The sequence below is a fragment of the Nuphar pumila genome, chromosome 12 (genome assembly GCF_984573655.1).
Source record: "Nuphar pumila chromosome 12, dmNupPumi1.hap1.1, whole genome shotgun sequence".
Classification (NCBI taxonomy): Eukaryota; Viridiplantae; Streptophyta; class Magnoliopsida; order Nymphaeales; family Nymphaeaceae; genus Nuphar; species Nuphar pumila.
Window position 1 is genome coordinate 13,397,931 of NC_143260.1, and position 15,465 is coordinate 13,413,395.

General features: G+C 36.9%; 1 protein-coding gene across 1 annotated transcript; it reads left to right on the top strand.

The window, feature by feature from the left end:
- Positions 1-281: 281 nt before the first annotated feature.
- On the top strand, positions 282-6,044 carry LOC149820047 (transcription factor bHLH30-like). Its single transcript, XM_089982593.1, has 2 exons — positions 282-957; positions 5,240-6,044. The coding sequence occupies exons 1-2, from the start codon at positions 637-639 to the stop codon at positions 5,705-5,707; spliced, it is 789 nt and encodes a 262-aa protein (XP_089838719.1). The 5' UTR covers positions 282-636; the 3' UTR covers positions 5,708-6,044.
- Positions 6,045-15,465: the final 9,421 nt, after the last annotated feature.

The window sequence follows — 15,465 nt, forward strand, 5'->3', positions numbered from 1 at the left end:
TCGGGTCCGGTTTGGGTCTGGTATAAAAATTCACAAACTATACCCAGGTCCATGTATTAATTGGATCTTCGGGTCTAGACCCGAGTCTTAATCGGGTCTTTTTATTTATCATTATACCCGAACCCTATAGGGTCCGGGTAAACCAGGCCCGTTGACACCCTAGTGGTAGGAATTAGGAAATAACCTGGAATTATCCCCCAAAAGAAAAAGAGCCGTTTGAAAAAAACACCCTCCCACTCCGCCCTGGTCTATAAAAACCAGAGAGGCCCCTCTGATTCCATGATGGTGACCAAGAACTAGTCTCCTCCCCCACTCTATAAAATCTTCCAATTCTCTCAGATATTCTCCTTCTCCTTAGTTGGGTTTTCGATTCTCTGCTCCATAATCGAAAACCCAATTGTCCAAAGATGAGATAGTTGCTCAGAGAAATGGTGGAATTCGATCGTTAATACCCTATTTTCTCTCCCCCTCTCTCTAGACCACTTGTGAGATGGAAGGGAAGAAGACGCCGATTGGAGAAGTTGAAGGGAACAAGCTGCGGTGCCGAAGGTTGCTGCGTTGGACGGCCCCCACGACTCGTCCGCCGGGTGCTGATTGCGGGATCATGTCTTAGGGTGGAGGGTTGAGAGAGAAGAGATGGTTGGGGAAGAGATGGGTTCGTTTTTCTTGGGAGGAGACGTCAGAGGGAAGGGTTTCTCGGGGATTTTTGGTGGCTCTGCTCAGGGTGGTGGTGGTGGTGTTGGGGGGTTGCTGTTGTCGCCGTCGTCTTCGTCGTCTCTGGTGCTGGATAGCGAGAGAGGGGAGATGGTGAGGGCGGGCGAGCTGCTAAGGAAGCAGATGGTGGAGGCTAAGGGGACGTTGGCGTTGAAGAGCCACAGCGAGGCGGAGAGGAGGCGGAGGGAGAGGATCAACCGTCATCTGTCCACGTTGAGAGGCCTTGTGCCCTGTACCACCAAGGTGAAAACCCCCACCTCTTTCTCTCTTTGTGAATGCATGTGTATATGTATGTGATTTTTGGGATGTAAGAATGATAATATGATGGTGTGATTGTAGGCGGGAAGTTGTTTAGACATCTTGATTCTTTCTCTTTCTCTTTTGTTTATTTTTTTCCTTTTTTTTCGGTTTTTGATAATCTGAGTATAGGAAGCACAGTTAAGATGGGAGATGTAAGCGGAAAACATGGTTTACATCAACAAGGTAGGCCCCTTCCTTCTCTGGTTTGCTTCTTATTTCCTGATTTTTTTTTGCGTGTCGAATTAATGTATTCATCGTCATCATAATATTTATATTTTTGTTATCTCGCTTTGATGAACATCGACTGTTATTATCATGGTATTTATGTTTTTCTTATGAGTTTTGAGTAGCATGTGGGTCTCTCTCTCTCTCTCTCTCTCTGGTATTTTCTATGGTTTTGTGCATGACTCTTTTAGACACGCATAAAATATGTTGTATATAGACTATCTTTTGGTTGTGGGGTCTTGGTCTATCAATCTCAGTGGTCCATACGATTGCCTTCTTAATTCTCTCTTCATAGAAAGTATTCGAGTTAGATAATCTAAAGACTGTCTTATACACTATAATATTTTCATCAAAGGCCAAATTATTTTCTTTCTACTTTAGATTGTTCGATTTCCGCGGGCGCTACCGCCTTGCATAAGCCAAAAGCCCAGCGTAGGTCCTGGGGGCAAGGGTCCTTCCTAGCCCCTGAGTTTTACTCCTTGGAAGGTCGATCTAAGATCTACCTACTACCAGGGCCTGGGTTTCTCCTTGTAATAAATAAAAAGGGCAAATGATATTCATTTCATGCCTTGTGAAGAGGGATTTTTCCCATAGGAGGGGATATTAATATATATTTTTTAACATCTTACACAATATCCTCCTGGTACGGAACTCAATGAAGTTCCTTTATTCTTTTCTACGGGAGAAAATACACAAATGCCTGGTATTTTGTAGGCAAATCTTTGGATCCTATTGTCACACATGGAAGTAATGGTTATTGCATCATTTTCTGTAGGCTCAACATAATTGAGGTTGCGATAATTTTAATTTGTTAGTCATTTATGTTGATTTTTTTTTTGGTTAAGAATTTTCATCTTACTTCATGCTGTTTGCTCTGTTGATGCAAAGTGACATGAATGGAAGTGGTTTTCATGGGAAAGGGACATGTTTCTTGCAATGATTGACAAAAAATTGTGGTGTGGGTTTATCACACTTAGGGGTTCGGGTTTGACCCAGACCGACCTGTACCAAACCCTGTAGGATCAGGTTTTGGTGATAAAGAAGGAGGTCCAGTTAGAATCCGGGTTGGAGTCAAAAGGGTCCGATTAATGTATGGAGACGGGTATGGTTGGTGAAATTTCATGACAGGCCTGCCCTGAGTCCGATTAAGATCCAAAAATTTTCAATGTAAAAAAGATAAAAAATGTTATTTTACGAGTATGGTTCGAATCTGGTTCATGTTATAATCCTTATAGGACTCAGGCATGGTTTCTCTTATGGTGGGTCTGATTGGACCCAAAACCGGACCTGGTACCAGCACCTTAAATCAGATCCGAGTTTGGTCCCACTTGGGTCTGAACCAGATCCGTCTGGTTGACACCCTAGTCAAAATTGAATGTCAAATGAAACATTACCATGTACACACGGAAAAGTGAAACATGAAAGTGACAAAATTCTTGAATTCAAACTAGAGTACAACTAACTGTTTTCCCCTTTCTCCATTAAATTTTTCATCAAAAAGCATAAATCTGAAAAAGGAAAAGGTTGTGATACTACATCAAATTCCAACCTGTCTTCAAGATTAGAAATAGTCTAGGGTCAGTCTCCTAGCATATCATGGATTTTCCTGACAGACATTTGACCATAAACGAAAACTACCATAGTGGTGACCAATTTATAGGCTTTGATTTCCACTTAGAAGCAATTTACTGATTCTTTGCTAATCTTTTACAATTTAAGATCTCAAAGGAATACTTGTGTGCAGCGTTATTGTACTGACATCAGCATAATCAAATCTAATGGCTGGATTGGACACCGTATGACTTGATTTGATGGCCCATCCTATAGAATTTCTCTCTCTCTATATATATATATACTGTTTTTGTGTGTGTGTGTGTGCACATTCTCAATTTGGAGATTTCCGATTGCCGAAAGCTAGAGTTTTCTGTCTGTGTTCTTCTATGTGCTAGTCCTACCTATAGATTATGGTGGTTAGGGCCTTATGTTAACTTGAAACATATTGATGCAATTTAGAATATTGAATTCTAAGTTTCTAACCTTTCTGAAAAATATGTTCCTAGCTATTGGCTGTGTCAGGGACATGGGAACATGTTGATATTTCCAAAAATTGTAGTATGAAATAGTGCACTATTAAAAGTGAAGCGTCATTATTTTTGAAAAAAAGGTAGTGGGTAGAATAAAGTAGAGATCACATTGCAAAATTCTGCAGCATTATCTAGTTGATAAGAAATGCTTCCTTGGTAGTGTGTGTTTCCTTTATGGGAGGTGCAGATTAATATATACCTTCATTTTTTTTAGTTTTTCTGTAATAGACAAATGAAATTTCTCTGTGGTCTTTTTTCTCAGATGCTGCAATCATGCATTTTCTATTTCTCTGCTAATGTTTGATAGATTTGATGACCTTTTATCTTCATGGGCTTCCTATTAGCCTCTGTTGCTTGGTGATATTCTTTCCTTCTCGACTCTTCTTGTTGCAAGACCTTGCTTCTTTGACGTGCTGTTCACTAGTGAAACTAGTTTGATAATAGCCTATTTATGTTGTTTCCATTAAATCTCTGGTTTGTTAGACGCATATTTGTTGTTGTGTACAGTAAATGATGTATGTGTCATGTCACATGTGGATCCTAGTTCATGTTTTCCGGTACTTGCCTCTGCATGTGCATGGTTGGTTTAATTTTTGAAAGTACTCATATTGTTATTTTTGCATTCAAACTGCAAACTTTCATGTGTCAGTGGAAAATGTTGATAACTTGTTTGCAGGATATGTGAAACTTATATTTCCACTGCATGATCTCAACTTGGTTTTGAAGTTATAATTTTATGTAATTTGCAAGATTGATGGTGTTACAATTGTTCTAGTGAAGTTTGGTGTCTCAACATGGAAATGTGGCTGGTATCAAGTTTTACATGCTGTCATTACTCTGTGGTTCATATCATTACTGAATAACTTATTGATTCCTTTTGAAAAGATTTGTATTAAGGTGCTCAAAACCATTTTAGTGACTCTTGTTCTTCATGCTTTTGTCATTTTGAAAATTTCCTTTATTTTTTAACTTCGACTTTCAGTACAAGTAAAGAATCCTTTTAATGAACTGAGGACTTTGGGTTCCTGTGCCACAGCTGTCCGTTATTTCTTACTAAACTGATACTTTTTTTCCTAGTCACATTAATGGCTTTTTGTTTTTTATTTTTCCAGTGACTTTCATAATGACTTTATCCTATTTCATGTTGTGTAAAGGGAATGACAAGTGCTCATTTTCTAAATTCATGCTGTTAAATGACAAAAATAATTTTTGTGCGCTCACCTTTGTCTGCTGATTCTTTCTAAAAATGTTAAAAGAGCTCCACTAATTTATACAATGCAACAAAAAAAGGCTGGGATAGTGTGAGAAAATAAAACTTGAAGACAAAAGGAGTGTTTATGAAGCACATGAGAGAGAAACAAATAAATCTGGGAGAGAATCATACAAGATTCACTTCATTTGGGAGGACATTTCCAAGCTGTGCTTCCTTTAATCATAAAAGACAGTAGTTTGGCACTATCTGAGGTGAAGTAGTAATGGCAATCAACATGATAAAAGGCAAGCATGATTGCAACCCAGCTCTGGATGCCATCATAGTTTCGGCACATTGTTTAACAGGGGATCATGAAGAGATTGGGCTCAATTTGGGATAAATTCGGTAGCCTTGACAAAGAGAGCCACTGTTTATTCTTCTTTTTCTTGGTTTCCAGCTAATTGAAGCCAATTGTATTGGGGAACCTTCTAGACCCCTTACTGCAGTCTTGCTGTTGGTTGAATTGTTTTCTTCTATATTTGGGAAGTTTATAATGTATTATGTTGTTTTAGCTGCATTGACATTGTTAATGTTTAGGATGGTCTGAGAATCATCTTCACCTTTTCCAATACTGTTGGGGCTCTCTTTTTCTTCCATCTTCTGGGGTTTGGGTTTATCTCGAGAAAAGGGTATTGAAATAACTGAAGTTTATTCTTTGGTGCAGATGGACAAGGCTTCACTGCTCGCAGAAGTAATAAATAATCTAAAGGAACTAAAGAGGAATGCCGAGACACTCACCAAAGATTGTGTTGTTCCAACAGATTTTGATGAAGTGCGAGTGGAATATGATGGCGGTAGCACTGACAAGGGAGCTTTCTACATAAAAGCATCACTATGTTGTGATGATCGGCTGGAGCTTTGGACTGAATTAAAGCAGACGCTGCAGACTCTTCAATTGAAAACAGTGCGTGCAGAGACTTCTACTTTTGGAGGAAGGGTCAAAAATGTATTCGTGTTTACTCCAGGTGAACACGTTGACGAGGCAAAGCAACGGTCTTCTGCAAAGTCAGTTCAACAGGCCTTGAAGTCTGTTTTGGAAAGAGTTGCTTCATCAGATTTCTCACCAAGGAGTATGATTCCAAGCAAAAGGCAACGGAATTCACCATTTGATTCTTCAAGCTCCTCATCATAACTGATGCACTTAAGGGAATACTCACAGTTTTATAGTTGTGGATTTTTTACCATTGTATTTCAGATCTGTCCCCTTGTTCTGTTTGGCCATATCCTGTCCTAGTTTGCATCAGAGCTTCTCTGTGGCTCCTTTGCACCTTATGACTGATATTAGATACAAGGTCCCACAGATTTAGATTTATGGTGGTACATTTATGGTTGATTTCAGAAAAATCATAACCAATTTCACTAAAGGTTATGAAGAAACATTGTCTGTGGCACTTATCTGGGTCTATTATCTACTGTAATGAACTCTTTTGTATTTGACATTGTGGTATTCTAAATGGACGACTCTCATCTATAATGGTGTGATATTCTTACTTGGTTAAGTGATGGCTTTCCTGTTTCTTTCTGTTACTGGTAGCAAAAGGAACTTTTTAATATTTGCTGCATTTGGTGTCTGCAGTTTTAGGTTCCATCTCATTTTATGAGCTGAAGTTCTCTGGAACTTGGTATGTGATCTAGATATAGCCACTGCTTCCATCTCATTTTGTGAAGAATATTTGTGGGTTGGTTATGCCATCGTGTATGTCATTACGTTGGTGAGGGTGAAGCAGTGGCTATAAGCTCAAGAAACTAATATGATGCAACCATGGGATAGCTTCACCCACTTTAGACTTTCTAGATATTAATCTTCTGCAACTTTAAAAATTTCAATGCATTTATACACCTTACTGTTAACCTCAATCCCTATTTTGAATTCAAAAATTTATCGGAGGTTTAAACTCATGAACCCAGTCAAAAGCCCATGGTTTGACATAAGTCATATTAGTGTTTTGTTGTTTAGGATAAGAATGCTGGGGGATTACAGCCCCCTCCATATACAAGTTGGGATTTAGGGATCACTTATGTGCATCCCTTATGTTGTTATAAGATGAAGTTTGCATACAAAGAGAAATTGACACCTTGAGTTTACGTCGTTCAGCACCAGTGCCTACGTCCACGAGAGAGAAATGGATCTAAATTGTATTACTTTGGTGATCGATACAAGCATTAATATATATGGGATGTGAGCCTTCCCTCACATTTGGATAACCATAGTAACGACTGACCCTTATCAACAATATTCAGGGTCTAACAGGATCCTGTCGAATCACCACGGTTATAGATTGAACTTATCAACACTCCCCTCAAGTTGGGGTCCTATTGTTATGCACCCCAGCTTGATGAATATATCTTCATATCGATCTATGCTTAGGGCTTTAGTAAGGGCATCAACTGGTTGTTGATTGCTCCATACGTGACTGGTTCTGATAATCCCTGGCTGAATTTTTTCTCTTATAAAGTGGCAGTCAACCTCTATGTGCTTGGTGCGTTCATGAAATACGAGATTTGCCCCTATGTTAATTGCAGCTTGATTGTCGCACTTTAGATCCATGGGTCCTTCGACTTTGATACTTAGATCTTCAAGTACAACTTTAATCCATATTAATTTACATGTAGTGGCTGCCATTGATCTATACTCCGCTTCTGCACTAGATCTGGCAACTACTACTTGTTTTTTGCTTCTCCAGGTGACAAGGTTGCCTCCAACAAGGCAACAATATCCTGAAGTTGATCTTCTGTTGTTTGGATCACCTGCCCAATCTGCATTTGCATAACCCGTGATTGATGTGCAATTGTTCTTCTTAAATAAGATCCCTTTACCCGGTGTCCCTTTTAAGTATCTCAGTACCCTGTGGGCTGCTTTAAGATGAGACCTTCTTGGTGAGCGCATGAATTGACTAAGGGTGTTCACAACATAGGTAATGTTTGGACGGGTGACAGTCAAGTAGAAGATCTTTTTGATGAGTCTTTGGATCACCTGCCCAATCACTACAACAAAGCAGTAGATTAGCGACGACCACATTCCGTCGGTACTCCGTCGCTATGCCTCTTAGCGACGACGAGGTGACGGTATGCTTACGTCGCGAATTTTTCGACGCTAACTGGCGACGGATTTATTCCATCGCTAATTGCGACGGACTAACGAGCACTGTATTCCGTCTCCAATCCGTCGGTACTAAACGGCGACCACGGCTTGGCGACGGATTTACGTCCGTCGCTAGATTTATATGAATAGCGACGGATGGTTCCGTCGCTAATCCGTCGCAAACACGAAAAAAAATTTATTTGAAAATTAAATACCGAGAATGGTACAATTTATATTTCATGTATAATTTATATTTCTTGTAAATAAAAAACAAACCACACAAAAAATTCCATATAAAAAGAATCTACAACAATTAATCGTTCCACCTTAAAATTAACAAGTTTAATTATTTACAATTCAATAATTACAATTAGGAAACATAAAAAAATAGAACTTCTTCAACACAGTTCTTTAATCATCGCCAAGATTTTGTGTGTCTTTTTGTTCATTGCCTTCATCTGTCCCTTCAGCTTCGCTACGCTGATTATCGCTATCAGCCTACACAAGAAAACAACAGTCAGTATTGATAAACAAAATATAATGAAATAAATTACACATTATATGTGATTCTATCATGTGTTCATGTGTGTTCTAAGGCAATAAAAAAGCTCTATATGCGATTCTATCATGCTCATATGTGCTCTAAGGCAGGCAAAAAGTTATATATGTGATTCTATCATGCTCATATGTGTGCTAAGGCAGTCAAAAAATTGAATATGTGATTATAGCATGTTCATATGTGTTCTAAGGCAGCTAGAAAAACTCTATATGTGATTCTACCATGCTCAGATGTGCTTTAAGGCAAGCAAAAAACTATATATGTGATTCAATCATGCTCGTATGTGTGCTAAGGCAGTCAAAAAATTGAATATGTGATTATAGCATGCTCATATGTGCTCTAAGGCAGGCAAAGGAAAAAAAATTATATGTGATTCTATCATAAATGATATATGTTCTAAGGCAGTAAAAAAACTCTATATGTGATTTGTGCATGCTCATATTTGTTTTAAGGTAGTCAAAAAACTGAATATGTGATTATAACATGCTCATATGTGTTCTTAGGCAGTCAAAAAACTGAATATGTGATTATAGCATGCTCATATGTGCTCTAAGGCAGGCAAAAAAACTTTATATGTGATTATAGCATGCTCATATGTGCTCTAAGGCAATAAAAAAACTCTATATGTTATTATAGCATGCTCATATGTGCTCTAAGGCAATAAAAAAACTCTATATGTGATTCTATCATGCTCATATGTGTGCTAAGGCAGTCAAAAAACTGAATATGTGATTATAACATGCTCATATGTGTTCTTAGGCAGTCAAAAAACTGAATATGTGATTATAGCATGCTCATATGTATTCTAATGTAGTCAAAAAAACTTTATATTGATTCTATCATGCTCATATGTGTTCTTAGGCAGTCAAAAAACTGAATATGTGATTATAGCATGCTCATATGTGCTCTAAGGCAGGCAAAAAAATTTATATGTGATTATAGCATGCTCATATGTGCTCTAAGGCAATAAAAAAACTCTATATGTTATTATAGCATGCTCATATGTGCTCTAAGGCAGGCAAAAAACTCTATATGTGATTCTATCATGCTCATATGTGTGCTAAGGCAGGCAAAAAGTTATATATGTGATTCGATTATGCTCATATGTGTTCTAAGGCGGGCAAAAAAACTTTATATGTGCATATAGCATGCTCATATGTGCTCTAAGCCAATAAAAAAACTCTATATGTTATTATAGCATGCTCATATGTGCTCTAAGGTAATAAAAAAACTTTATATGTGATTATAGCATGCTCATATGTGCTCTAAGGCAATAAAAAAACTTTATATGTGATTATAGCATGCTCATATGTGCTCTAAGGCAATAAAAAAACTCTATATGTTATTATAGTATGCTCATATGTGCTCTAAAGCAGGCAAAAAACTCTATATGTTATTCTATTATGCTCATATGTGCTCTAAGGCAGGCAAAAAGTTATATATGTGATTCGATTATGCTCATATGTGTTCTAAGGCAGGCCAAAAAACTTTATATGTGATTATAACATGCTCATATGTGCTCTAAGGCAATAAAAAAACTCTATATGTTATTATAGCATGCTCATATGTGCTCTAAGGCAATAAAAAAACTCTATATGTGATTCTATCATGCTCATATGTGTGCTAAGGCAGTAAAAAAACTGAATATGTGATTATAACATGCTCATATGTGTTCTTAGGCAGTCAAAAAACTGAATATGTGATTATAGCATGCTCATATGTGTTCTAAGGCAGGCAAAAAAACTTTATATGTAATTCTATCATGCTCATATGTGTTCTTAGGCAGTCAAAAAACTGAATATGTGATTATAGCATGCTCATATGTGCTCTAAGGCAGGCAAAAAGTTATATATGTGATTCGATTATGCTCATATGTGTTCTAAGGCAGACAAAAAACTGAATATGTGATTATACCTGAGAGGGACCTGGAATCGAAGATCCCCTTTCTAGAACAACGGCCTTGATCTCATTTTGGAGAAAGGGGGCGACAGTGTCATGGAAGTAGTTATTCAGTGATTCCGTAACGATCTGACGTACATCATCACCGGAAAGAATAGTCTGCTGCTTGGAGCTTATGTCAGCGCAAGAAGTCTGTGAGCCGTAACTAGAAGAAGCAATAACTGGTGAAGTGTTCATATTACTCCCAAACCCGAACACGCGACATTTTTTGGGTTCACCTGCTGCAGTCACCCATGCTGTAGGATCAAATGATGGATGTTGAGTAGCGTCATCGCCATATCGCTCTATCATCTGTTGCTCATATGCTTCCTACAAAATAATGTTTAAAGTATTCATTAATAATTAATGATAACATTATGATAACTTGCATATATATTGCAATGATTATTAATAGAATAAATACATACCGTTGTCGTTCTCGCCTTCTCTGATACGAAGACTCCTGTGGTCTTCCGTTTATGTGTTTCAACAAACACATCCTTATATGGTACACTGCCTCATTTTTCTGCTTCCTGCGAAGTTAAATGACAAAAGATTTAGTACACAAGTTTGCAACAATACTTATAAAATTAATATTATATATTGATGAGTTACCATTTTCTTCAGGTGACTCCCAAATGTCTTAGATCCACCTGCGTGTAGATGGGCTTCGGGCATCTTCGATCGATTTTGTGCAGCCTTCGCAAAGCGATTTCTAAATGCATCTCCCGCCCACTTATCGCACATTTCATCCCAGTAATCTCTTCTGATAGTAATAGGGTCATGGCCCTTCTACAGTAATGGATCATCTACTACGCCAGATGCTTTTTTTGCTGCAGTCTTCATAGTGTGCAGCATGTCTGCAAATCGATTGGCAGCCACCTTCTGCCACACCTTCCTTGCATCATTTTCTTCCACCGTAGTTGCGAAGCGATTCGAAGCCTACAAATATTTTCAGAAAGTTAGTAGGCATTACTTAAATAAATTAAACATGAAACACATTAACTATGAGGAACAACTGTATACCATGAATGAGGACCACAATCTGTCTAACACCTCCTTTGGGTACTCTTTCCATTGAGCAACCGGTCCTGGTAGATGTTGAAGAAGTGAATTCCTAATCTCCTGTACTACTTCTTGTGGCTCAAACCTCGTGCTGCACATGAATTGTTACACAGTAAATATCAATATAAAATATTTATAAGATATGCAATAATTGAAAACAAAATACTTACGGTTGATTATCGATATACACTATTCGAATGAGTCTTCTTGTGCCAGCCTGAAAAGACCCTGTTTCCTGTGTTCGTTGTTGACTTGTGTGATCAACTGGTGTAGGTGGGTCGTGTACAGGCGCAACATCATCTGTAAAAAAATACATTAGAAATTCTCAGAATACGCATTTGAACTAATCAAGCATCCAATTAGTTATATGATATACCTATCATAAGAGCCCGTGAAGATGAAGGCTGAGCCTGACTACTACTGGATGAGCGACCACTATAACCTCCACGAACCATATTCTAATAAATAACATATGTCATACAATATATTCAAATAATTCACATCAAGTATTACAATGCATTCAAGTCATTCACATCAAGCATTGCAATGCATTCAAATCATTCGCATCAAGTATTACAATGCATTCAAATAATTCAAATCATTTACATTAAGTATTGCAATAATTCAAATCATTCGTTGCATAAATTATAATACATTCAAATAATTTAAATCGTTCACATCAAGTATTGCAATGCATTCGAATCATTCGTATCAAGTATTACAATACATTCAAACAATTCAAATCATTCACATCAAGTATTACAATGCATTCAAATAATTCGTATCAAGTATCACAATACATTCAAATAAAATTTTTAATCATTCACATCAAGTGTTGCAATACAACTCATGCATTCGCATCAAGTATTACAATACATTCAAATGATTCAAATCATTCACATCAAGTATTGCAATGCATTCGAATCATTCGTATCAAGTATTATAATACATTAAAATAAAATTTTTAATCTTTCACACCAAGTATTGCAATACAACTCACATCAAGTACTGCAATGCATTTAAATAGAGGTTTATAGTATAAGATTTTGCTCACTAGCTTGAGAATTCTTCCTCGTCACTAGTTTGACTTTCTTCTTCTTCTTCTTCATTGTTTGCCCATCCACTTGGTACATCATTTGGATCACATTCCTCTATGAATGTTTCATCGGCCAATGGAGATATGACATGCATATCATGCGCAACATCGTGACCATAAGCGAAGTCATAGACATCATCTGATTGATAGTAATCACTGTCTTCAGCTAACTCATCTTCCTGTAACTGATCATACTCGGGGTATAGTTTGGATTTCACCTTGCAAACTGCCCACCATTCATTTCTATCTGACTTTTTTATATTCGGATATGAAGTATAATAAACTTGTTGAGCCTGCGAGGCTAATATGAATGGTTCATATGTTCCAAACCTGGATTTATGATTCACCTCCACAATGCCTAAAGCTTTGTCGAGTCTTGTTGCAGTTGGATCAAACCAATGACACTTGAATATCGTAACCCTGTTATTCATGCCTAAGTAAGTCAACTCCATTATTTCCTCTATAACACCGTAGTAATCATGTTCATTTTCACCGTAGCTGCTACCCTTGACACACACGCCACTATTTATCGTTGATTTGTTTATACCGTAGTCTTTTGTATGGAATCGATAACCATTTACGATATACCCGTTGTAGCATTGCACAACTTTGGTCGGACCATTTTCTAAATCACATATTCCTTGATCTTTAACATCACCATTGCGAACCTACGCACCAACATAAACAATGATTGTGATCACGATCAATTAAGTAACTTAGTGTTGTTTATAAGTACAAAATTTATGTTAGCTTCTTTACCAACTGTTTCAACCACTCCACAAACTTAGTTTCACGTTCTTTTTGTACTTCTGCATCAGTGAGATGTGAAACTTCGCTTTGCAACTCCAGATCAAATCGTCTGCAAACTACAAATACTTATATTACCGAGCCATGTATCCACATATAGAACATAAAATGATTTATAGGTGATGTCTAACGCCATGAGGTTCTACAAATCGATTATTCTTACAAATCTTGCAGGGACACCTAATCCGACCTGTGGGATCTACTATACTGACACTTGCCGCTGCAAATTCAATAAAACTGTCAACACCATCCATATATTCATGCGATAACTCATTGTCCACTATCCTACGGTACATCCATTCACGGTTTGCAGTCATTTTGTCGTATGATGTTACAAATAGTATCCTAACCAGTTAAAAGAGAACCATCATAATGCTATGATGAAGAAAATATCAAATTTATCATGCAATATATGATGTCATACAATCACAAGAATTATGATGCATGCATTGATAACTTAATATTTTCATGTGCAAACTATTCATGACACGATACATTCATTTGAAGCAAGCTTTCAGTATACAATTTCACATGGAAGACATAATCAAATTGAAAGTAACTACATGCAAGCATGGATACCATCACATCAAACATTGCAATACATCGAAATAATTTGTTTATACCGTAGTCTTTTGTATGGAATCGATAACCATTTACGATATACCCGTTGTAGCATTGCACAACTTTGGTCGGACCATTTTCTAAATCACATATTCCTTGATCTTTAACATCACCATTGCGAACCTACGCACCAACATAAACAATGATTGTGATCACGATCAATTAAGTAACTTAGTGTTGTTTATAAGTACAAAATTTATGTTAGCTTCTTTACCAACTGTTTCAACCACTCCACAAACTTAGTTTCACGTTCTTTTTGTACTTCTGCATCAGTGAGATGTGAAACTTCGCTTTGCAACTCCAGATCAAATCGTCTGCAAACTACAAATACTTATATTACCGAGCCATGTATCCACATATAGAACATAAAATGATTTATAGGTGATGTCTAACGCCATGAGGTTCTACAAATCGATTATTCTTACAAATCTTGCAGGGACACCTAATCCGACCTGTGGGATCTACTATACTGACACTTGCCGCTGCAAATTCAATAAAACTGTCAACACCATCCATATATTCATGCGATAACTCATTGTCCACTATCCTACGGTACATCCATTCACGGTTTGCAGTCATTTTGTCGTATGATGTTACAAATAGTATCCTAACCAGTTAAAAGAGAACCATCATAATGCTATGATGAAGAAAATATCAAATTTATCATGCAATATATGATGTCATACAATCACAAGAATTATGATGCATGCATTGATAACTTAATATTTTCATGTGCAAACTATTCATGACACGATACATTCATTTGAAGCAAGCTTTCAGTATACAATTTCACATGGAAGACATAATCAAATTGAAAGTAACTACATGCAAGCATGGATACCATCACATCAAACATTGCAATACATCGAAATAATTCATATCAAACAAATGTCAAACATGTACCTGCAGCAAACACACTTCAATATCCCACTAACTACTACCATGCCTAACATAGACTCCGTACTCCAAAAATAAGAACACTTCCATATTCATACATTAAAATCATGCTCAGCATGATCTCCGAACTCCAACAAAGCAGTCTTAGATATCAACAACTAAGTGAGTGTGTGAACAATAAAGTGTTACATTCAATAAATTAAATAACATGTGATGTGCTTGCATCACTTACTCACCACGGGTATTTACCCGATTTGCATTGTTTTTGTCACTTACCATGGGTGGCGGGGCACAAGCGAGTTTCGTTGAGAAATCTGCAAAAAACACTGTGTTAAAATGAATATTGAAGCTAATTAGGGAAACACAAACACTTATGCAATGCAAAAAACAACTAAACTGATGATGATATATCTAATGATGAAATGCGATGAAATAAAGTGTGCAAGTAATATACTGCAATGAATATTGAAGCTAATTAGGGAAACACAAACACTTATGCAAAGGAAGCAAAAAGACTAAACAGAACTTTTACAAGAATGAAAAACTAAAAGATTAACAAAAATTAGCAGAACAAGAAATGCAGATAAGGAATTATCTAAACATGAAATGCAATGATCAAAAGCAAACACAGAAAAATGAAACAAGAAAATAACGAGAAAAACACAATTGGAAATTGAAATACAGGAAAACAGAAAAATGAACTTATAAAAAAATTCAGGAAAATAAAATTTGAATGAAATAGACATAAAAAAATCAGATAAAAGCATGAAACATAAAACTGGACAAACAGAATTTTGAATGAAAGAAAAGAAAACAGGTAAAAAT

Excerpts from the sequence above, each read along its gene's own strand:
- LOC149820047 (XM_089982593.1), top strand. The coding sequence starts at position 637 with ATGGTTGGGGAAGAGATGGGTTCGTTTTTCTTGGGAGGAGACGTCAGA. Across the intron at positions 958-5,239 it reads TTGTGCCCTGTACCACCAAG|ATGGACAAGGCTTCACTGCT; the intron begins GTGAAAACCCCC and ends TCTTTGGTGCAG.